General features: G+C 68.6%; 2 protein-coding genes across 3 annotated transcripts; one reads left to right on the top strand and one right to left on the bottom strand.

Moving 5' to 3' along the window:
- Positions 1-4: 4 nt before the first annotated feature.
- On the top strand, positions 5-1,781 carry DNLZ (DNL-type zinc finger; the record flags this gene model as incomplete). Its single annotated transcript, XM_029921010.1, has 3 exons — positions 5-157; positions 647-786; positions 1,525-1,781. Coding segments are annotated over 3 exons (462 nt in total), but the record flags the coding sequence as incomplete, so codon positions are not given.
- A 2,064-nt stretch (positions 1,782-3,845) lies between these two features.
- GPSM1 (G protein signaling modulator 1) lies at positions 3,846-21,960 on the bottom strand. Of its 2 annotated transcripts, none has more exons than XM_029919756.1 (13): positions 21,735-21,960; positions 21,321-21,456; positions 20,905-21,047; positions 20,286-20,409; positions 19,976-20,091; positions 19,083-19,238; positions 18,398-18,506; positions 17,174-17,297; positions 12,335-12,405; positions 11,388-11,564; positions 6,917-7,073; positions 6,379-6,587; positions 3,846-5,418 (listed from the first exon to the last, which is right to left on the bottom strand). In XM_029919756.1, the coding sequence occupies exons 1-13, from the start codon at positions 21,953-21,955 to the stop codon at positions 5,212-5,214; spliced, it is 1,950 nt and encodes a 649-aa protein (XP_029775616.1). In that variant the 5' UTR covers positions 21,956-21,960; the 3' UTR covers positions 3,846-5,211. The 2 variants fall into 2 exon arrangements, with proteins under 2 accessions (XP_029775616.1, XP_029775615.1); XM_029919755.1 differs by lacking the exon at positions 3,846-5,418 and adding an exon at positions 5,434-5,949.
- Positions 21,961-22,283: the final 323 nt, after the last annotated feature.

Raw genomic sequence — 22,283 nt, 5'->3', positions numbered from 1 at the left:
CACGCGGCCCCGGGCGCCCAGCCTGAGGTGGGTGTGGGGATGCGGGGCAAGCCAGGGGGCCGCGGGGAAAAGGCGGGCCGGCGTCTGGGGCTGGCGGCGCTTGAGCTCGGATCCGGGGCCCGGGGCCGCGCACTACCAGCTTGTCTACACTTGCAAGGTGAGAGCGCGACGGGTGCAAGACTGGGTCTGCATCTGGTGCTGCCGGGCGCGGCGGGTAGAGGTGCCCCGAGCCCGCAGCACGAGAGCATGGAGGGGCAGGGCTATCCACGAGGGCGGGTTCTTTCCGGGAGACTGGTGGGCCCAGGTTCGGGGGTGGGGACTTTCCGCGAGAGGGGTGGAGCTATTCCTGGGGGCGCGGCCTTTCAGGGAGAGGGTTGGGCTGGCGCAAAGGGGTGGGGTTATTTTCGGGGGGCGGGGCATTTCCGGGAGGGGGCTAGGTCTGCGCCGAGGGGTGGGGTTATTCCTGGGGGCGGGGATTTCCGGGAGATGGGTGGGCTTGTCTCGGGTAGGCTGTCTCAGGAGGGGCAGGCCCTTCCCGGAGAGGGCGGACCCCGCCCCGGGACGAAGTTAATCCTCAGAGGGGGCGGGGCCTTCCTGAGGGACGGGGCCAAGGACTGGCGTCACCGGGGCTGTGGGTCTCCCCCAGGTCTGTGGGACTCGGTCCTCCAAGCGCATCTCCAAGTTAGCCTATCACCAGGGTGTGGTCATTGTGACCTGCCCTGGCTGCCAGAATCACCACATCATCGCTGACAACCTGGGCTGGTTCTCAGACCTGGATGGGAAGAGGTGAGGCCAACCTGGGCCAGGGTGGAGGGACAGAGGGGTGCGTGCCAGGGCTGGCCCCGTGGGGTCAGGAGCCCCACGGCCGCCTTTCCCTGGGGCGCCCTCCGCGTCCACCCCCCAGCTGTGCAGGAAGGTGCCGTGAGGTTTGAGTTTCAGGTGAAGGACAGGTGTTGGTATTCGCTGACTCTCCTGCCCTGGACCAGCCCGCTTGGGTCCTGCTTCACTGAGCTGTGCCCGCACCGGCGGCCTTTGGGGTCTGCAAGACCCAGTTTCGTGTCCGGGCTCCGGGCCCCCCTTTAAGTGAGGGGTTAGACGAGGTGACTCTCGAAGCGTGACCCTTTCATCCTGTGGCTCCTTCCCCTGCACAGTGCTTGCTCCCCAGCAGGGTCCCAGCACCTTCTCTGCCGTGCTGGCTGGTCGGTCACACCAGACTTGGGGGCGTGTGGGAGGCGGTGGGGGCCCCTCCCTTGGAGAGCACTGGGGGGCAGTGTGCGGTGCCGGTGGCCGTGGGCACTTCAGTCTCGCTTCTGAGCGAGTGTCCTACTCGCCAGCGGGATGGTGATGGCAGCGGCCCCCGGGGGCTCTAGAGGTTCCTCAGGGTCGGCACGCAGGGGCCCTGATACCACGCCAGCGGGGGGACCCACGTTCCTGACTTGAGCCTGGCCTTGGGGTGCCCCTGAAGGACCAAGGAACAGGACGTGCTCAGGGCCTGGGGTGTCACGGTGCCTCCTCCTCCCTCAGGAATATTGAAGAAATCCTGGCGGCCAGAGGGGAGAAAGTGTGCCGAGTGGCTGGCAATGGGGCCCTAGAGCTGGTTTTAGACGCTGCAGGGAACCCCAAATCCACCGCTGCTCCAGAAGGGGGCGAGGACCGGGATCCCACTCACCCTGGCAAGACGGAGCCCAGCTGACCCTACCTCTGCCTTTAGGAAGATGCTTCAGCCCTGGGCCCTCCCGGACCTGCCTGTTTTTTGTCAATAAACAGACCTCACTTGGACACGATGGGCCCCGGGCCTTCTTGTCCCTGGTTCTGGAGTCAGGACAACCCCCAGGAACCCCGGCCAGATGCTGCAGCTGCAGACCCTGACCCCCCCCCCCCCCCCCCCCCCCCCCCCCCCCCCCCCCCCCCCCCCCCCCCCCCCCCCCCCCCCCCGTCCCCTGCACAGAGGACTCGGCCTCCAGCTGCGTCTGTGTGGGAAGCGGCCAGGCGGGGAGACAGCCGCTCTGGCCCGTGGCTGGGTGGCCCTGGGCAGGGTCCCTTTGCCCCTCCGAGCCTCTGCTTTCCCAGCAGATGAAGATACTAATGGTGACACCCAGTCAGGTGAAAGGACAGGAAGACAAGACTTGGGACAGGCGTGGAGTGACTCAGACTCGGGGCTCCGGTCGTGCTGGGTCTGGGGGGGGCCTAGAAGGGAGGGCCAATCAGCCCCTGGTCCCCCTGGGTCCTGTCCCTCTGGCCAGGCATAGCAAAGCTCTCCAGACCTTCCCCTTCCACCTGCCATCCCCCAACACCTGGACACACTCGTGAGCCAGCGCCGACCACAGCCCTGACCCTTGGCTGCTGGCCAAATGAGGTCCGCAAATCTGGCTGCGGCCACAGCAGAGCCGGGTGGCCGTGGGGGCGAGGGGGGGGGTGTTGGCTGCTGTCTGACGGGGGGGAGGGGGCGTGCGCCCACTGCAGGTGCTGGTTGTCCCCCCGCCTTGTTTGACTGCCTCCTCAGTATCAAAGTGCACTTCCTTCCAAAAGTGTGACCTTCACCGCTAATCCCCAGCCGCCAGCTCCTGCCCCCGCACCCCCATCAGCGCCCTGAGCTTTGTCATTGTTCTCCGGGGCGTTGGCAGTTTGTGCTCTGACTCGATTACCCCCTGTCCTTCCCGTGGCAGACAACCGTCTATTATCTCCCCCAGAGCCTCCCGTGCCATTCGTGGGCCCTGCCGGCCTCCTCCTCCACGCGGGCACCAGGAGGCAGGGCTGGGCCTGGGTCCTGCTGCTCACCAGCCCCAGAGGCTGGGACCAAACTTGGGGAGGCCCTGGAGCCCGCTGGACCTGACAGTGCAGAGCTGGACACAGAGGGCAGCCCAGGCCAGTCCCTCCCTCCACCGATGGGGAAACTGAGCCCTGGGGTTTGGACATAGGTGTGGACCAGATCTTCTGTGTCCTGTATTCTAATGCTTGAAATCCAGGCCCTGCCGACCCTGGAGGCACGCCCCTCTCGGGTTAGCGCCTAGAGATAGGAAAAGACTCGCCCCTGAGTGTGCCCCGTGGCCAGGTACCAGCCAGCCAGGGGGGCCCGTACTTCCAGAGCACTCAAGTGCGGGCACTGCTGCCTCCCGCGGAAGCCACAGCCCTTGGAGCCTTTAGCGTGTGAGCCGCAGAGACAGCGTGGCGCCCACGTTATTTGACCACGAGCCTCCTCAGAGCAGCAGGGTTCCTGACCGCCCCGCCAGGCCCCTGCGGGTACCCCCCTGCGTGGGCTCCGGCCTGATGGCATCCTGCAGCTCCAACCAGCGTTTGCCCTCCCGGTGCCCCCTCGCCCTCTAGGGTCTCCTGACGCCCCATCCCGTCCCCGCTGTCAGGCCCCTGTGGTCGGGTCAGGGAGCCCCGTGCTGAGCAGGCCTCGAGGAGTTCGGTGAGTGAGGCCTCCCCTGGCTCGCCCGGTCCCAGACCCCAGCAGCTCTCCTCCTGGGGACACAGCGCCTTCTGATAGCCGTTGGGCGGGGTCACCCCCAAGCTGGCTCCTCCGTTGCACCCCCCCACAGACTGACGCATGCACTCCCCACCTCCCTTGCTCATGGCCTGAGCGGGTCCTGGGCGGGTGAGCCACAGCCCTGCGGGGCGGGGGGGTTAAGGTTTGGGAAGGCAGGGGTGTGCCTGGGCTGCGTGTGACGCTGCCCACTCAGGACAGAGACGGCCCCTCCCAGAGTGGAGGACGGCAGAATCCGCCTGCTGCCGCCGTGGCCCGTCACCCCGTGGCCCTGCTTCCCCAGGTAAGCTTGGTCCCCTGGGGCCTCCCAGTGCCCTGCGTCCCCGCGCCCTCAGCACGAATCCTGACGCGGACAGCATTCGCTTGGCAGACTTTATTTTTTTGGGAAAAACAAAACAATGTACCTCTTGGGCTGGAAAGGACCCACTGACAACAGGGCAAACACGCGTGAGCAATAAATATGCTTGTACATTCAAGTATGTGGGGGGCCGAGTTCTGGCATCTGACGACCCCCGTCCCCGGCTCCCACCCACACCCTTCAGAGCATCGAAGTGCAGAGCCCAGGCTGTGCTGCGAGGTGGGGTCCGGCCGCCTCCCCGTGCCAGGAGGGCCTCTGAGAAAGACGGAGGAGCCCGGCTGGGGCACCGGCTGGGGAGGACGTGGCCGCCTCATGCCCTGGGGGCCGCGGGGCTGCTGGTGGGGCCGGGCCGGGGAGCCCCACAGCGACGGCCACAGCCCCGAGGGACCCGTCTCCGGCGCAGTCCCATGGCTGGGCCTGGGTATGGGGGGGCTGGGCCCTCCCACAGAAGATAGTGGTGGCATCCTCCCAGCTTGGGGCACAGCGCGGGCTGGGTGCTGATCTGGGGGCCCGGGGTCGGGCCGAGCTGAACCCCCCAGCTTCCACTGTGGGCCCCTCGCCCTGCGGTGCTGTGCGTCCTGACCGCACTGCCCACTAGCATTCCAGGACCAGGCCGCTCTGTCCCTGGGCTTCAGAGCCCATCCCCACCCATCCGCTCCCCTGCCTACCCAGGACTGGGTGCCCGCTGGGGCAGGGGCTGAACTGCCGAGGCCCGAGGCTCTGTGTGGGGGCACCTGACCTGCCTCCACTGCCTCGTCAGGCTCCGGGCTGAGACTGCCTCACACCTCCTCCAGCCCGCGGCCGAGGGGCCGGCAGGGGACCCTCCCTGTGGGCGAGAGGCTGGGACAGAGGCAAACATGTCTGCTGCATCTTCCCTGGGACCACCCCTGGGAGGACAGAAATGTCCATGTCACCCGTGGACCCCACAGAAGAGGCTCCAGAGTGGCCTTTGGGGCCTGAGGGAGGCAGCAGGGGCTTCACATTTGCCAGGCAGGACGGGCAGGGCAGGGGGAGGCCACGGAGGGTTTGGGCCCAACAAGCTGCAGGCCAGACCTGGGGCAGGGAGAGGGTGGGCCAGGCAGGCCTGCAGGAGGCCGTGCACCCCCCCAGGTGCTGCTCTGGGACAGGAACATGCCCACCCACCAGGGCAGCCCTGGCCTGAGCCTGCCACCCTGGGAGGGGCCGATGTGGGAGCTTCGTGCCCAGCATCTGCCACAGCGGAAAGGGCCCGAGGATCAGAGCCTGTGCTCAGCCATGGCCCCCAGAGGAAGGGGCTTCTGGACAGATGACTATGAGGCCTGCCCCCGTGCCCCAGCCCCCAGGCCAGGAGCAGGGGTGGGGCCGGCCTGGCCGCAGGCACAAGGCCTTAGCTGGCACCAGGCTGGCACTGCTGTGGGGGCTCCGGTCTCCCGCTCGCCTCCTGCTCCGGGCTCCCGGCGAGGTCCACCCGCTGCTCGTCCATCCGCTTGGCCTGCACCCTCTGGATGAGGCTGAAGAAGTCCTCGTCGGGCATGGTGGGGCCGCGCGGCAGCACGTCTGGAGGCGGGCAGCGCTGGTCGTCAATCCTGGAGGACTGGGCAGACACACGTGGCAGTTGGCAACAGCGGCCTCCCCAGGCCTCGAGGGGCCCGCCCGAGCCACTGGGCCAGCGGCTGGTGGCCTTGGGGACTGCTCCCAGGCAGGGGCCACCGCCCAGCAGCAAGCGGGCTCAGGAGGGCCAGTGAGGCTGCCCGGGACCACGCTCCATGCACCTGCACTGTCAGCTCCGCGGGCGGAGCCGGCAGCCCTGGCCCAGGAGCGAGGAACCTCTCCCCAGGACAACACCCACCAGGCTCGGGGTGGGGCTGCCGGGGGGGCCCCCCCGACAGTGGTGCGTTCAGGAGCCCCGGGGGCAGGGCTGGGGGCTCCCTTTGCCCGAGGTGTGGACGGGCTGGGGCTGGCGTGGGGCCGAGCAGGCATTTGGGTTTCTCTGGAGGGTCTGGAGCAGGAAGGCCGGCAGCCGGTGCAGCTGCTGGAGCGTGCGGGCATACGGGCGGGGGGCTCCGGGGCTCTCTGTAGGGGCCGGTTTTGAGGCCACTCTCCTGGGGCCACACTCTCCTCTGCTCTGTGGGAACGAACGTCACATCCAGAAACCACACTGGCCCCCACGGGCCACGCAGCTGCCCTTCCTGCAGCCGTTTCATGGGGATCGTGACACCACACCTGCCCAGGGGCAGGGGACCGGACCCCTCGATGGTGAGAGCCCTCCTGCCGTCCCCCACTTGGGGCTGCCATCTGGCCCGAGGCTACAACCTTGGGGACCTGGTGCCCCCACCCAGCCACAGCTTCTGTACTGTGAGGGGCGTCTAGCTGAGGAGGTCCAGGGTAGCCTTTGGGGGGTCCCAGGAGGGGCCTCAGGTCTGGCGCTCACAGGCACTCAGTTCTGATCCAGCCCGAGATGGGAGGACCAGAGCCTGCCCCCGGCGGGAGGAGCCCCCGGCAGGGACGAGGGCAGAGGGGCTGTGCAGCCTCGCACCCCGGGCCGCGGGCCCACCTGGCACTTGATGAGCATGTTGAAGAACTCGTCCCCGGGCTCCTGCGGGTCCCCGTCGGCACGCAGGTGGCCCAGATTGTTGTGGGTGATGCGGAGGCCGGGCAGGCTGCCCACGCTGGCGCGCTGGTCGTCCAGCCGGCGGCTCTGTGAGCTGGCGATGAGGTCGAAGAACTCCTCCGTCTGGGGGGAGGCGGCCAGCGAGGGCCGGGCTGCGGGGGGCAGGGCGCAGGGAGGGGCCCCGGCGGCGGGTCAGGCCTGAGCCCGGCCGCACCCACCACACCCCTCTGGGGGCTTCTAGGAGGTGCCGGCAGGAGAGCCGGGAGACGGAGAGGCCCGGCCGGGTTCCTGGGGGCGGGGATGATCACAGGCTTCCCGGGCGAGCGGGGGCCAGGGCATCTCGGTGACGGGGGGCACTTTTGCAGCTGGTGCGCCCGCCCCTCAGGAGCAAGGGCTGGGGGGGCACCGCGGTGGAGTGCGGGGGGGCTGAGCCTGGCCGGGCAGCCCCTCCAGGACGGAGGGGCTCCATGGGGACACTCACCGACCCTCTCCTCCAGGCCGGGGGCGGCGGTGGCCTCAGCGGCCCCTGGCGGGCCCTCCTCCAGGGGGCAGCGCTGATCGTCCATGCGGCTGCTCTGGAACTTGCTCAGCAGGTCAAAGAAGCACTCGTCCTCACAGGACGGGGCCCGCGGGATGCTCTGGGGGGCGGGGGCAGTCAGCGCCGGCCCCCCAGGCCCCCGCCGCTCAGCCGGGGACGAGGTGGGGACCCCCAGCCCACAGCTCCTCGCAGACTGCACGCCGCCACCCACCCCCCTGCTTTCCCCAGCAGCACCGCGTGCCCCCTGCCCCGGAGACGACCACATGCTGGGGCAGCCCCTGCAGGGGGCCCCTCCGCTGCCCGCACCCCTGGGGCCCTGGCACCCAGCACAGCCCTCCCCAGTGTCTGCCGAAGGGACAAATGAACGAGTGAGTGGATGACCAGGCTCTCGGCAGCGAGCCTCACCGGCCGGTCTACATGTCACACGGATCTGTACCAGGGCCCTGGCAGCAGTGACGGTGGGCCCACAGGTGCCAGCAACATCAGGTCATATCATCAAAGGCAAGGAGCCAGGGTTGGGGGAAGTGAGGCCTGCTGTGTTCCACCCTGGCCCCACCCCTTCTGGGATTTGGGTCCTAGACCAATAGGCAGGCCCAGAGGGCAGCAGACGTGTTCAGGCTAAAGCACCCTCTGTGTGCTGGCCAGGGTGCCCAGGGTCTGCTCTGGATGGCTGGGGGCAGAGTCTGGACATGCTGGGAGCGCAGGGACTCTGGCAGACACGGTCCATGTGCAGCCTGGGTGGCATGAGGGCTGACCCTGGGCGACCTGCTGGGTCTAGGCAAGCCCCACTGATGGGACCAGGGAGGGGGCAGTGAGAAGCGGGAGACCAGGCCAGTCCCAACTGGCAGGGCGGCGTTGGGCAAGCCCCCTCCCACGCTGAGCCTCGGTTTACACATCCACACGATGGGAGGCAGGAGGCACTGGTGTCTTGGGCCCCTCCAAGGGCAGGCATCCCCCCCATTAGCCTCACCCCGTCTGGTCCAGAGCCCTCAGTGCTGATGGGTGGATGGGGTGGCTTCCGGAGGCCACTGTGACGGCAGACGGGCGCCTCCCCCGCCTCCTCTCTGACGCCAGTGCCCCCTCCCCAGCCCCGGCCTGCCCCACCTCGCTGGCTGGTAGCCTCCCGGAGGCCCCCTCAGAGCTGGGCTCATGGAGAGACCGCACGGCAGAGATGTCCCCTAGCGGGTGCTGGCTCCATCCCAGAGCTCCTGACAAGCCCTCCCCGGCCCGCCACAGACACTGAGGGAGGGGCGCTTGCATGCCCAGCGAGGGGCCGCCCGGGGACCCCGCGAGCAGGCCCGGCCTGGGCTCCCTGGTTCCGTGAGCGGTATCGGGCGCGGGGCTCAGGATGCGGGACAACAGGAGCCGGGAGGGGCGGCGGAGCGGGTGGTCGGGTGTGAGACCTACAGCAGGTGGCAGCTCAAAGGACTGAGCTGCCCCCTGTCCCCGGGCTCCCAGGCCCCCTCCCGACTCCTGTCTCAGCGGGACGGGCTCAGAGCCAAGGCTGGGGGGTAGTTCAAGATCCCCCCAACTCAGGGCTCTGCTCTGCTGCACCCGTGCCCAGGGCCCCAGAGCACAAGGCACCAAGGGCTCGGGTGGGGGGGCCTGGCCAGGGGGCTGCACTCGGTCAGGGCCTCCTGGGGGAACTGCAGGCAGGATGGCGAGGGCCCAGCATCAAGCTGGTGGGGACCGCACAGGTGCCCCCCAGGAGGCCGCTTGGGCTCCAGACTCAGCCGGGGGTGGGGGTAGGCACAGCACTAGCCCACCGAGGGGACAGTTGCTGCTCCTGGCCCCCCACCCTGGCATCTGGCCCCCCAGGTGGACTCCCAGGTGGACTGTGGGCCGGGCCAACAGAGCCAGGCCCCTCCTGGGAGCGGTGGAGCCCTGGGACCCCTAGCATTCCTCTAACCGCCCGTGGGCTGGGCTCAGGGCTCAGGGTTCAGCTGGAGCAGGGAGGGGGACCTGTAGCCCTCTCATCACAGCAGCTGGGGCACCACCGAGAGGGCCCTTTGGCGCCATCCAGAGATGCCCCCGGGCAGAGCCATCCTGGGCCACCTGTGGGGAGCGGGGCTTCCCTTGTTTGGGGGTTTGGGGCTGAGGCCACAGTGCATCAGGTGAGGCTCCAGACAGGAGGAGGCTGCACCCCCTCACCTAGGAGGGCACCCTGGGTCCTATCAGGACGTGCCTCCCGTCTCCTCTGCCCCTGCCTCTGGTCCTTCTGTCTCAGGTATCTCTGAGCCCCTCCGGCTGGAGTGCCAGCCCAGGTCTTGAAAACCCCACGCCACCCCCCCCCCCCCAGCCCCGGGCTACCCCCCCCCCCCCCCCCCCCCCCCCCCCCCGCTGGCCAGGGTTCCTGAGCTCCCAGGCTCCGTGGGGCGGGGGAGGTGGCTGGACTGGTGCAGAGGCTCTGCCCGCATCCCGCTTCACAGGGGCGCCTGTGCTCCCTGAGCCTCCCGTGCCGGGGACCCCACACTCACGCTGGGCACGCAGCTCCCTGCAGCAGCAGCGACCAGGCGCTAAATGCGACTCCGGGTGCTGGGCTATGTGGTGCCCCGCTGCTAGCTGCCCCCCCCCAGGCTCCGCATTTAAATAGGACCCGGGGGAGGGCCGTCCCCGCCCCGGCCCCCCCACTGCACTCACTTGCTCCTGTGGCCACACACACACACACACACACACACACACACACACACACACACACACACACACACACACACACACGGCCCGCACGCTCTGCAAACACGGAGGGATCCTGCTTGGGCGCTCTGCGGGGGTGGGGACCAGTCTTGCCAGAGGGATGGGGGACAGAGCCTATCTGGAAAGCGGTCCTCCTGCTGACGGAGGCCTGGCTTCCTTCCAAAGCCAAGGCAGCCCAGGGGAAGCTGCCTCTTTCTTCAGCCCTGACTCCCCAGGCTACTGAGGCCGAGGGGAGCCACAGGGATGCCGTACTTTCCCAGAGGCAGGGGCCTGGCGGCCACCACAGCCCACCCCCCCTCCACTCGCCATGGGATCCCCTCCCTGCTCAGGGCCCCCCGGGTACATGGGGAAACTGGCTGAGGGAGAGGACAGAAGAGGGGAGGTGGAGCCCCCTGGGGCCCTCTCTGTCCCGCTCCTTCTGCAGGGAGTGCAGAGACCCAGGGGGAGGGCCCGCCAGCAGTTCTGTCTGCAGGGCAGGGGGAGGGAGGTGTGGGTCCGGGCCTCCGGCTGGAGCCACAATTCCCTCCAGAGGCACCCCCACAGCCCGAAGCCCCACTACCTGCTCAGAGGGGGCAAGCAGGGGTCCGGGGAGCCGCCCGCTGCCCTGGGGACCCCAACTCCACCCTTCCTGGCCGGGAGCGCTCAGGCTAGCTTCTTCGCTGCCCCGTGCCTCTTATGGCTGCTGAGCACTGGCTCTCGTTTCTGTGTGGCAGAAGAGCCCCTGCCCCCTGCCAGCAGCGACAGGGACGCAGCTGGGACCAGGGCACCATGTGGGGAAGGCTGTCCTGTTCCAAAGCCCACCACAGTCCCCGGGGACCTGGGGTTTCCCCCTGCCAGGCCCTTTCTGGATGGACCCGACCTTCAGGGCCAGCCCAGCCTCGGCCACACCCAGTCACACCTCCTGAGACTCCCAAGTCCCCGTGTGCTGGTGGCAAGGCCCCTGCACTGCCCACTGGGGGGCCCCAAACGCAGGGTGGGCAGTGTCTGGCCTCAGTGGTGGCCCCGTCCCCTCACCTCTCACTCTGCGGACACAGACCGGCTGGCGGGCTGGCAGACGGCACCGGGGTCAAATGGGGTTGGTGGAGGCCCCCCAGCTCATGGGAAAGACGGGTGCAAAGCCACCATCTGGGGCTAAGAATACCAGCGTGGCGCCCACGCCCCTCAAAGACGGGAAGGTGCTGATTAAGCCCTCAGAGGAAATTTATTTTTAGGCTGATTCCCAGAGCTTGGGACCCGGGTGTTCTGCCTGTGGGGAGGGGGCTGACCTCTGGACCTGGGCTCACGGGGCTTTGCGGCCTGTGTGACCCTGACGCTGACCAGCCTCCAGCAACCCAGACAGGCCAGCCCAGCCTCCTGGACACAGTGGGCCCCCTGCCAGGCAGCAGAGGTCCCCTTCCCTCTGTCCCCCTCTGTCCACCCGCCCATCCATCTCTCACCCATCTGCCCCCCAACAGTCTGTCAGTCCGCCTCTGTCTGCTGTGCTCCCGAGCTCCCCCCTGGCCCGTCCTCCGGAGCCCCGCGCACAAGGCCTCCTGTCCAGTTTCTCACGGGGCCAGGCTGACCCGGACGCCGCTGGCAGAATGCTGTCTGCGCTAAGTGTCCTGTGCCGTCAATAGGTGCTGTGCCCACCAGGCCCCGGGGCAGCACAGAGCCACAGCCCTGACCCCAGGGGTGGCCCCGGTCGGCCACTTGGGATGGCGCCGGAGGAGGGGTCACCTACCGTGCGAGGCACCTGCACTCGGACGTCTGCGCTGTCCAGCGGGGAGTGGCCGCCCTCGCGGGGCCTCTCAGCCGTCTCCAGCCCCTCCTGGTACTTCCTGCTCCTCACAGGGGGAGGGAGCAGGTCCCTGCCTGGCCCCCGCCACGCCCCCACCTGGTGGCTGTCTCCATTCCGCTCCTGGGGAGGGGGAGGAAGGCCAGGCATGAATGGGGGCTGCCAGCCATTCCCAGCCAGTGCTCCCACCCCAGGACCCTGAGGGGGAGGGGGGGCAGTGGTCCTGTGTGACAGACACACCCAGGTGCATAGGTGTCTCAGGGAGGAGGAAGAGAGCCTGAGGCAAGGAGGGGGCTAGGCGGAGGAGCTGGGTGCTAGGAGGCTGACCCCCACTGAGCAGCCCCGAGCCTTGTCCCGCCACAGACCTCCCCGCTCCCCATGGGCACCTGCAACGAAACGCAGTGCATGCCGGGGAACCAGAGGCTCAGAGAGGGGAGCTCACCCTCCCACGGCTACACAGCACCCACCTCCAGCAGGCACAGAGAGGGCCCAGAGCCCCCTCACCCCGTAAGAGCTCTGCTTCCCCATGGGGCAGAGTCTCAGTGGACAGGGAGCAGACAGGCCAGGGGAACGGCCAGGACACTGGGGACTGTGGCTGGCTGGGGGCTTGGGGGCCTGCAGTGTGTGAGGACCGTGGCCTGTCCCCCAGGAGGACATGGCTGGCGGGACCCTGGGGTGAAGTGGGAGGAAGCAGGGCCTCGTGGGGCCTCTCTGGGGGCAGATGGCTGGCCCAGGGTCTCAGGCTGCAGAGGGGGCATGTCGTCCCCATGGCGACGGCGGGGTAGAGACGGGAGCTGGGGGGGAGTGGCTCAGCACCCACTGCACCCACCTCGCCGGCCCGCTGCCCATGCCCGGCTTCTAAGTGCCGCGGCCCCGGCCTGAGCCCCACTCACCCGCTCCGGGGGGAGCCTCGGCAGGCCCCAGGTCTCCACACTCAGCCTCTGCGTTCTCTTGGGCCTGGCGCCTGGAAGACAGGGGGCCCGGTCAGCCTGGCGCCGACCCCGGCCAGGAGGTCAGGGAGGGGCAGGTCCTCGGCCTGTGCCCTGCGGCCCCAGATGAACTGCCGACCTCATGGCCCCACGGAAGCAAACGCAGTGTCTGCACGCCCTTGCGCCCCAGCGGCCAGCGGCCAGCTATGGAGACAGGGCAGGCCTGGGGGGCCTGGCGGGGGGTCTGGCTGTGCTGTTCCGTCGGGTCTAGGCTTCTGCCCCCGAGAGGGGCTTCCCCACCTGCCACGGTTTCCTCTCCCGGAATGTTCTTCCTACCTCCATGAAGGGACACCCTTCACCCCTCACCCTGCATGCACATGGGCAGCCCGGGTCCTCCCAGGAGCTGAGAGCAGGCACGTGCTGGCACCAGCAGGAGCCCCAGGGGCCCTTGTCCGAGCTGGGCCAGTGAGGCTGGAAGGCGCTGCGGGCGGAGCGGGGAGGCCTCTAGCCTGGACGGATGCCCCAGGGGTCATGGGTGGGCAGCCCTGGGCCCTGCACCCTTACCCTCCTTCGAGCGCAGTGCCTCCATCAGATTGAGCCCGCAGGCATGTCGTAGGCAGCCCAGACGGAGCCCGTGGGGAGCACCTTGCGGTGCCTGGCATGTGCGGATGCCCGCATCACGGGGAAGGCCGCCCCGCACCGAGCCCCGCTGGAGACGCCCGCAGCAGACAGCATGGGGCATGTGCCCCACGGGCGGCAGCGAGGCCAGGCAGGGTGTCCTCAGCACGGCCTGCGACCCCACCCCGGGCCCCGGTTCTGAGCTCACACCCACTGCCCAAGACACGGTCCCCAGAGAGGGGCCAGTTCAGGAGGCCAGGCATGCAGACTCGCTAGAACCAGATGCCCCAGGATTCCCGGAACAGGGCCGGTGCCCAGTGCCCTCCGGAGGAGATGGTGTGGGCAGCTGGCCTCCAGGCTCTGAGGAAGCCACAGCCTGTTCTCTACTCTCCAGAGGCGGCAGTGGAAACACAATGACCTCGGAGGAGGGGCACCTGTGGCTTCTGTCCTGGGAGTCCAGAGAGGGGACAGCAGGCGGCTCCCAGAAGCATTAAGGGGCTGCCTGCCGCCCCTCCCACCCCCCACCCCCAGCAGGGCCCCGTGCCCACCCCTCTGGCCACGTGGTCAGCACCGGGTTGGCCTCTGCCCCCTGGAAACAGCCCCTGGCCATGGGCCCAGAGCCTGGGCACACAGCCGGACCCTGTGTTGTGAGGCCCAAGGAGACAGACAGGCAGCTCTGAAGGGACCGTGGCATCATGCCAACACCAGAGTCTGGAGGCATCGCCTAGCCCAGGGACTGAAGGAGGGGACAGCTGAGCGGCCCTGTTCGACCGACAGGCCCCTGCGCACGGCCCTTTACTCACCACAGCCAACGAAAACCCGACTCCATCTCCCGCCCCCTGACACCATGGGCATCTGCCCCGCCTTCCCCACTCTGCTGGGGCCTGCCTGGCTGGACTCGCACGCCCGGGCCGTGGCGGAGGCTGAATGCTCCTGACACACAGCTTGTGTCCGGCTCTAGGGCGGGTCCCCTCACGGCCCTCCGGGCCCAGTAAATGCACTCTCTGTGTGGAGAGCGCGCTGCCCGCACCGGGGCGTTCAGGCCAGAGCCACGCTGGCGGGCTTCCCGCTCCACCCACCCCAGAGGGGAAGGCCTGGAAACTTCCCTGAGCACCACCCCACTCCCGCCTGTCTGACCAGCATCACTTTGGTCCCCAGGAGGCTGGCCCGGCCCATCCCGCCCCTCCCGCACGCTCAGGCGCGCAGCTCTGCCTTCTAGCTGCCGGGCTGTGTCCCCCAAGCTCCTTCGTGTCTTCAGTCTCAACCCCCAAAACGCTGGCTGCACTGCCTTCAAAACAGATCCAGAACCCGACTCCTCCTCACCTCGCTGGGACCTGAGCGTCACCTCCCTCACCTGCTTCCCTGCTCACTTTGTCCCTTATACGTGCCGGGGGCCACGGGGACGTCCAGAGGGCCTGGGTGAGATCTGCTGCTGCTCACCCTGCAGGGGCCCCTGGCACGGGGGGGGGCTTACCCAGGGCGAGAGGCCCCCGCCCCGCCCCTCCCTGGCGCTTCTCCTAGCCCGCCTTACCCGGGCCTCAGGGCCTTTGCATGGCTGTCCTCCATTTAGGCTCAGGCTCATTCCCTCTCAGCTTTTGCACAGATGTCACTGCTGTGGACCAAACATTCGTGTCCCCCAAATTCCATGTTGAAGACCCCAGCCCCAACGTGATGACATCAGAAGGGGTTAGGGTCAGCTGAGGCCGTGAGGGTGGCTCCGCTGACGGGGCGGGGCCCTTACAAGAAGACACCGAGGAGCCCCCTCCAGTCCCACGCCCCATGCACCCCGTCTGCAGACCGGAAGAGGCCGGTCACCAGGACCCGCCGCGCTGGCGCCCCACTCTCAGACCGCAGCCTCCAGCCACTTTTGTAGCCGCCTGAGCATGGAGTCCTGTCCACACAGAGCCGAGGGAGACAGCGGCCCCGCAGCACCCCCACCTGGCCAGTGCCCGGCCAGCCTGTTTCTTGGCAAGCACATATTCGCCCCCGAGCCTTATTTGTTTGTCTACCGTTGTTTGCCACACACTCAGCACCCCTGGCTGCCTCTGCAGGCCTGTCCCCTGGTGTGTCCTGAGCCTGGCTTCAACACTTGGCATACCAGGGGGACCGGAGGGCTGACCCAGGCCCATGCAGCAGTGGCGGGGAGGTGCCCCCGCCCACCCAGACCCGTCCTGGGGCGTCTGCCCGGGTAGGGGCTGTAAGGCTGGTGAGGTCAACCCGCAAACTGGGTCCTCCAGCTGTATAAAGCGCCCTTGTTCCTATCCAGAGAGAAAAATCCCTGGGTCCTGGCCTCCAGGAGCCAGCCGCGGGCCACGCCCACCGCGGGCCACGCCCACCGGCTCAAGGATTCTCTCCGCCCCCAAGCAGCCTACGGCAGGCCCCCTGGGCTCCAGGTCCTCGGTTAGCATCCTTCCCCGGCGCTCACCTGGACCCCCCTTCACCCCTCCCCCACCAAACTGCCAGGCTCTACCCACACAAGGGCAGCATCCCCACCCCCAGGGGCGGTTTCCAGGCCAGCACCCGCGCTCAGTGTGCCCTGGACAAATGAGTGGGTGAATACTGGGGCCCTTGCAGGAGACTCTGGGGGCTCCCTCCACAAGGCCCTGGGCGCCCCCCAGGCTCACCTGAATGGGGGGTTCCTCCACACCTGCCCAGACTCAGCAGCCACATCCCATGGCCTGGGGCCCCCCACACCTGCCTCCTCGGGCCGGAGCTGGCTGCTCTGGAGAAGGGCCTCTGCCCAGCATCGGCTGGTGGCCCAGCGCCGCAGCCCGGCAGGGAGGGGGCTTCCGGGGGCCCCGGCTGGGAAGAGTCTGGGCACAGGGCAGAGCAGCAGGACCAGCGTGCCGAGGACAGAAGCTGCCTTGTTCCCAGCACAGCCCAGCCCTCCACCCGTGATGCACCCCCCTCTCCTCAGCTCAGAGAAGAGGGGGAGATGGCCGCGCCCCCTGGGGAGAATTTCCAGAAGCCCTCCGGGCCCAGCGCTGCCCCCACCCACTGCTGGGGGTCTCAGAGGCAGGGGCCAGGGGCTCCAAACAGAGTCGCCCACTCTCAGAAAACCCCTGCCCAAAGGGTAGCTACCGTCTTGTACATCCTGGGACAGAGTCGGGGGCAGAGGGGGAGCCCTCCTCCACCCCATCCCCTGCAGCCACAGCACCCCAAAACAAGTGTGGCCGGGAGGTCCCAGAAACCTTTGCACCCTCCCTTCCACCTCAGCCCGAGTGGGGAGGGACCCGTGACCCCCGAGGCCCAGGACAGGCATCATTAGAAACCCTGGAGCCCCCCCACTGCGGCCAGGGGCCACTTCCTGGGGCCTCATTCTCCACAGGCCTGATGGGCTCCAGGCTGGGGCAGGTGACTACCCCTGGGGAACGCAGCAATGGGGGGGTTGGGGCCAGACTCCCCCCAGCTTGGGATCTGTGCAGGTGGGGAGGGGGCCAATAGCCCCCTGCGCAGAGCCTGCCCCACACCTGCCTGCAGCCACCGGGGAAGCCAGCTCAGGGTGCCCTCACCCATTTATCTGTTTGGTCTGCAAGGAACGTTTTGCGCCTGCGTGCCTAGCGACATTGACCCGTATGGGGACTGAGGGGACAGTGGCCTTGGGTGCTCCCAGGGCCTCACCTGATTAGCACCCGGAGCTCAGCTATACGTCACCAGCTGACTCAGCCTCCCGGTGTCCCTCCCCTCCTCCTCCTCCCCCTCCTCCCCCTCCCCCTGCTGGCCAGGTGATAAACCTGGGGGGCTCAGGGTGACCTCAGCCCTCGCTGCCCCAGGGACTGTGAGGCGCTGGTCTGAAGGCCTCCCGTTCAGGACACACCGTGGCCCACGCGGCCCCTGTCCTCGAATACTCCATTCTATCTCGTGCTTTCCAAACTCTGGATTCCTAACTTGACCTAGGGAAACAGAGCCCCCCGTCTGTGCTCCCAGCACCCCAGATACCCGGTCACCTCCCGCACCCCCAGGAACTCCAGAGCAGGGCAGAGAAGTGGTGCAGATGGACACCTGCAGGGAGCAGGGCTGCCACCCTTGCTGGGCAGCCCGGCTAGCTCTCCTGCGGGCAGAGCCCACCTCCTTGAAAACTGTACCCAGAAGCCTGGCATTGGCCCAGGGCCCCTGCACGACCTGCATTCACACAGCCGGGTGGCTCTCCCGCCTCACCCCTGGCCGCCCAGCCCGGGAACTCACCCTGGGCCTCGTAGCCAGCCAGGTCCGGCTTCTCCGTGGCCGCTGGGCTGCTCAGCCGGCCCAGCACCAGCTGCAGCTGCGCCACGTTCATGCGGGCCGTGAGCTCCCCGTTGCGGTCCCCGATCTGTAGCCAAGCAGGGCCAGGTTGGCGCGCAGGTGGGCCGGGGGGCTCCCACGGACAGTCACTGAGCCCTGGGCCTCCCCGGGAACCAGACCTCCCTGTGCCCCAGGAGTGCAGTCTGGCGTTTGTCCCAGAGGGCACCCCTTACACCTCAGAATGCTGGGGCCTCCGGCAGCCAGCCCTGTGCCGCGTAGGGCCCTCCTTCCTGAGTGCCCTCCCAAGAGCAGGTGGCCTGGTCCAGACTCCGCCTTTCTTGGCCCTCGGAGCCCCACGTCCACCCCTCGGGCACCCCAGCTCAGAGCAGAGGCTGAGCACAGGCCCCTTGTTGCAGAGAAGTGAAGCGTATTGCCCAGGACCAAGCCAAAGTCGAGCGGGGCTGTGCCGGACCTCGGCTGGAACCCAGGCCACTGCCTATGCTCAGGGGCCGCCGGGAGGCCGGCCCTGCTGGCAGCCCCGATGACAGGGCACTTCCCTGCCCCTCCCCACCGCCTGGGCTCCTGCAGCTCTCACCCACAAGAGACCTGGGGCCGTGGTGGGTCTGGGCAGGCGCTGGGCGTGTGCTGGAGGGAGGTGGCCAGGCCGCTGCGGCCACAGAGAAGGAGGGGGTGGAGGGGAGAGGAGGGGAGAAACCAGGCAACTGGAGTCGCCTGTGACGCCCACAGTAGGAGGGTCCTGCGTGTGGATGGGCTCTCAAAGACCCTGTCTACGGCCCCCAGGAAGGTGTCCCGCTGAAGGTTCCAGGGGAAGAGCCCCCAGGGCAGCCTGTGGTAGGTCATTCCCACCTCGGCCTGGCCCAGTCCCATGGGGGACAGGACCTGGCCGTGCCCTGCCCACAGGGAACGCAAACACTCCAGGTGGAAACCAGGCCCCACTCCCCTCCGCCCCCCCCTCCCCCAGGCCGGGCGTCTGAAGGCAGGGGGCGGCTGGGTCCCCCCCCCAGTGCACATCGACAGTCTAGAGACGATGGAGGAGCAGGCCGGGCTAGAGCCCAGGGCGCACAGAGGCTCCTGGCCTGGTCGGAAGCGGCCCGGGCAGCACCTGGGGGGCCTCGAGCGCCAGCTGGGGCAGTGGTGGGGGCTGGCGGGAGGGCAGGCCTGCCTTACCTCCTGGGAGATCTCCAGGTGCTTCTTGGCGAAAGTCAGGGCCTGCGCCGGGCTCCCCATGGACACGTAGGCATTCCCCAAGCTCCAGCATGCCCGGCCCTCTCCCACCCTGCCAGGGAGGGAAACCGAGTCCCGCCTGCTGCCCCCCCCCGGGAGCCAGGCCCATCCCGGCAGGAGCGCAGTCCGCTGGGCCTCGCTCGCCCCCTAGTGGCTGGCAAGGCACTCACCCCCAGGGCCCCCTCCACCCAGGAGGCTCGGGTCATTAATCTTCCAATTTAGGTGAAAATCACAAAATGTAAATATAACCGATTAAGCGCCGCTCTGTGCGTGGCACTGTGTGTGCTAATGATCCACGACCATCACCACCACCCCTTCGTCACCCACAAGAGTGACTGCTGGTCACTGCGAGGCCCCCGCCCTGGCCACGGCGCACCCCCCACCCAGCTTGTGCCCAGGGGCACCACAAGCGGCCGGCTCAGCATCCACTCAGTCTCGCCTGGCTCACGCTTGGCGGGCGGCGTGGCCCAACGACGGAGGGAGGCTGAGGCCCAGGCAGGCCGCCCTGCTCAGGCATCCGGTGGTCAGCGGCAGGCCAGGGCCTTGCTGTACGCAGCTTGCGGCTGGGCCCATGGGCCTTCCGGAGCCCTCTGGGCCTGCCCCCCGCCCCGGGCCCCGCGGCGCACACCTGTCCGCCAGCTCCTGGGCGATGAGCAGGTGCCGCAGGTGGTACTCGGCGGCGCGCTCATAGTCCTGCAGCAGCGTGTAGGTGTTGCCCAGGCTGTAGCAGGCCTGCGCCTCCACCGCCTGGTCCTTGAGCTGCCGGGACAGCTGCAGCGTCTTCCTGCGAGAGCGGGGGGGGGGGGGGGGGTCAGCCCCCACACAGGGGTGCCCGGAGCCCCTGCCGGGGGCGGGGCGCTGAGGGCAGGGGGAGCACGCCACCTGCTCACAGACCTCCGGCCCCGGGATCCCACTGGGGTTGCTCTGCAGCCCTGCCATGACCGGACGCACACTGGCCCGTCACCTCACCACCCTGAGCCCCTGCCCTGCACGGAGGATGGGGGCCAGCGCACCCCAGCGCGGGCCGCTGACGCAAGGGACCTGGTGCTGAACACCCAGTCTGTGACCACTGCTCCTCAACCCGGGAGGCAGATGCCTCACGGGACATCCTGGCACAAGTCAGGGACCCCCAGAAGCCCATGCGCTCTGCACCCTCTGGGTCCATGCCCAGATGATTATCCCCGCAGCCCAGGGAGATCGTGAGGAGCAGAGACAGCGCTGGTGTTCCCCCCATAACGGGCCCTGGGAGGCCCTCAGCTGAGGTTAGCTGTGTTCCTGGCACAGAGTGGCTTCTGGCCACACTTACCGAGTGAAGGGCCCCGTAGTCCTTCCTGTCCCCGGCAGCCCCAGGACCCAGGTTTTCAGTCTGCCCTTCCGGGCGGCCCAGAACCCCCCATCTGGCCCCTGGGGAGGCTGGGAGGTCAGGCTCACCTCCCGACCTCGGGCTGGGGTCCGGGTGGCCCCCTCCCTCCAGCTGGGCAGATGGGGCCAGGCAGGGGCGGGGCGGGCGGGCCTGCCTACTTGTAGTACTCAGCGGCCACGTCAAAGCGCCCCAGGAAGATGTGGGCGTTCCCCAGGTTGCTGTAGGCCCTCCTCTCGGCCGCCTTGTCTCCAAATTCCTTAGCGATGGCCAGGCGCTGAGGACACAGACCCGAGGCCTGGGCGGTCACGGAGCAGCCCTAGGACCTGATGCAGATGGCAGGTGCGGCCTCCCCGCCCAGCGTGGCCAGCCCAAAGTCTGCATGTCCGGGGAGAGCAGCCTGCACCCTGCACCAGGCCCAGGCCACGCATGGCCACTGGCCCTCGCCCCCGCCACCCGCAGTGCACTCACCTCCTTGTGAAAGGTCGTGGCCTCCATGAAGCTCCCCAGCAGGTAATGCGTGTTGCCCAGGTTGCCGTAGGCCCTGCCCTGGGCCGCCCGGTCGCCCAGCTCCTTCACGAGGGACAGGTTCCTCCTGGGGGTGCATCTGTCTGAGCCGGGTGCCTCTTGGCGCAAGAGAGGCAGGGGCCCGTGACCCACCGGCCCAGCTAGCGGGTGACATGCAGGCTCTTGCTGGGATGGGCCCCAGGATGAGGGCAGCTTGGGGCCCCTGTGGCCCTGGAGCCGCTGGAAGAGGGTGCCGTCTGAGCTCCGAGGCTCAGGTCAGGGGCTCCCCTGCCCCGGACTCTGGCTTTCAGATGCAGCCTCTGTCCTCCTGCGTCAGGATCTCCCCCGGCCCGATTTCCAGCCACACGTTTTCTAAATGCCACACGTGGCTTTGCTCGGCGGTTTGCTTCTCCGCTGACTTACGTCGGGAAGCCTCGGGGGCCTGGGGCTGGGGGAGGGGCGCACCTCTCTCTGCAGAGAGGTGATGGGGCCAGAAGTGGGTGCTCCGTGCCGGGGTCCCGCGCCCGCCGCAGTGGCTCAGGAAGCGCCACGGCCCGCCCCCCGCCCCGCCCCCCCCACTCACTCGTAGAACTCGGAGGCTCGGCGCAGAGGCTCCCGGACGTGGGGCGGCAGGTGCCCGGGGTCCTGCGCCGCGTTCCAGGACAGCTGCTTGCCCTTGGCATGGTACACGTTGCCGATGTTGTACAGCGCCCTGGCCTCCCCGACCTGAGGGTGGCACCGAGGTTGAACCTCTGCAGACACGGCCCCCGAGGAGCCCACCGGCCCCGGACCACCGTGCCTGCAGCCCCCCAAAGGCGGGACCGTCAGGTGTCAGGTGGGGTCCCCCCGCCGCTCCACCCCAGCTGCCACGCCACCCGGTGTCCCTCCGGAACCCAGAAGGAGTGAGCAGGCGTGTTGGCAGATTTGTGGGAGCTCGGTGAGAGAGAGAGCTCCCATGGAAGGCGGGGGCCAGGACTCAGGCGGGGAGCGCTGACCTACCTTGTCCCCCTGCTCCTGGGCGATGTCCAGGTGCCGCTGGCAGCACACGACGGCCTCGTCGAAGCGGCCGAGGACCTTGAGGGTGTTGCCGAGGTTCCCACTGGCCTTAGCCTCGCCCATGCGGTCACCGATGGTCCTGGAGGACAGGAAGGAGTGAGGAGCCTGGCCCAGGGCGGGCGGGACGCTGAGCCCAGCAAGGAGCCTGGGCGAGGGCGGGAGGCATGGCAGGACCAGCCTGGGCCGGCTGGGGCCATGCTGGGCAGGGGTCTCTGGGTGGCAAGCCAGGCTGGGGATCACTTCTCTGCTCACAGGCCCCTGGGGGCACGTCCCAGGTCAGGGGCACCCGTGGGCTCCTGGACCCAGAGCTCCCGGCACCGCGCCCCTGCCGCGAGGGCCGCCCCGCGAGGCGCTCACCGGGCCAGCAGCAGGTCGTGTCTGTGGTACTCCAGTGCCCGGGCGTACTCCTTCAGGTAGAAGTAGGCATTGCCCAGCTGGCTGTAGATGGCACTCAGCGTCTTCAGGTCCTCGGTGCCCACCTGCACCGCCGCCTCAAAGAAGGCTGCACCCGCCTTGAAATCCCCGGCCTTGCAGAGGCGCTCGCCCTCCAGGGCCAGCTCCAGGCACGAGGCCTCCATCCTGGGCAGAGAGAGGGGAGGTCACACCCGCCCCTCACGCAGTCAGGCAGGGGCCCGCGCTCCTCCTGCACCTCGGGGACCACGGGCCCTGGGTGAGGCCACGCCCGTGCACACAGATACTGACGTCTCTGGAGAAATGCCCGGGAGCACGTGCAGGGGCCGACGGCGTGTCCCAGGCGGGGACCTGTGTGGCCCACCTGTGCCCACACCTCACGGCACACCCCTCACCACCAGGGCTCAGGAGGCCCCGGGCAGACGCACGAGTCCGTGGCCCTCAGCCCACGGACGGCCAAGCTCCAAACGCAGCCTCCCCTCCGGGCTCAGCTGC

The sequence above is a fragment of the Suricata suricatta genome, chromosome 13, assembly GCF_006229205.1.
Source record: "Suricata suricatta isolate VVHF042 chromosome 13, meerkat_22Aug2017_6uvM2_HiC, whole genome shotgun sequence".
NCBI classification, from domain to species: domain Eukaryota; kingdom Metazoa; phylum Chordata; class Mammalia; order Carnivora; family Herpestidae; genus Suricata; species Suricata suricatta.
This window is presented reverse-complemented; position numbering and strand designations above follow the sequence as displayed.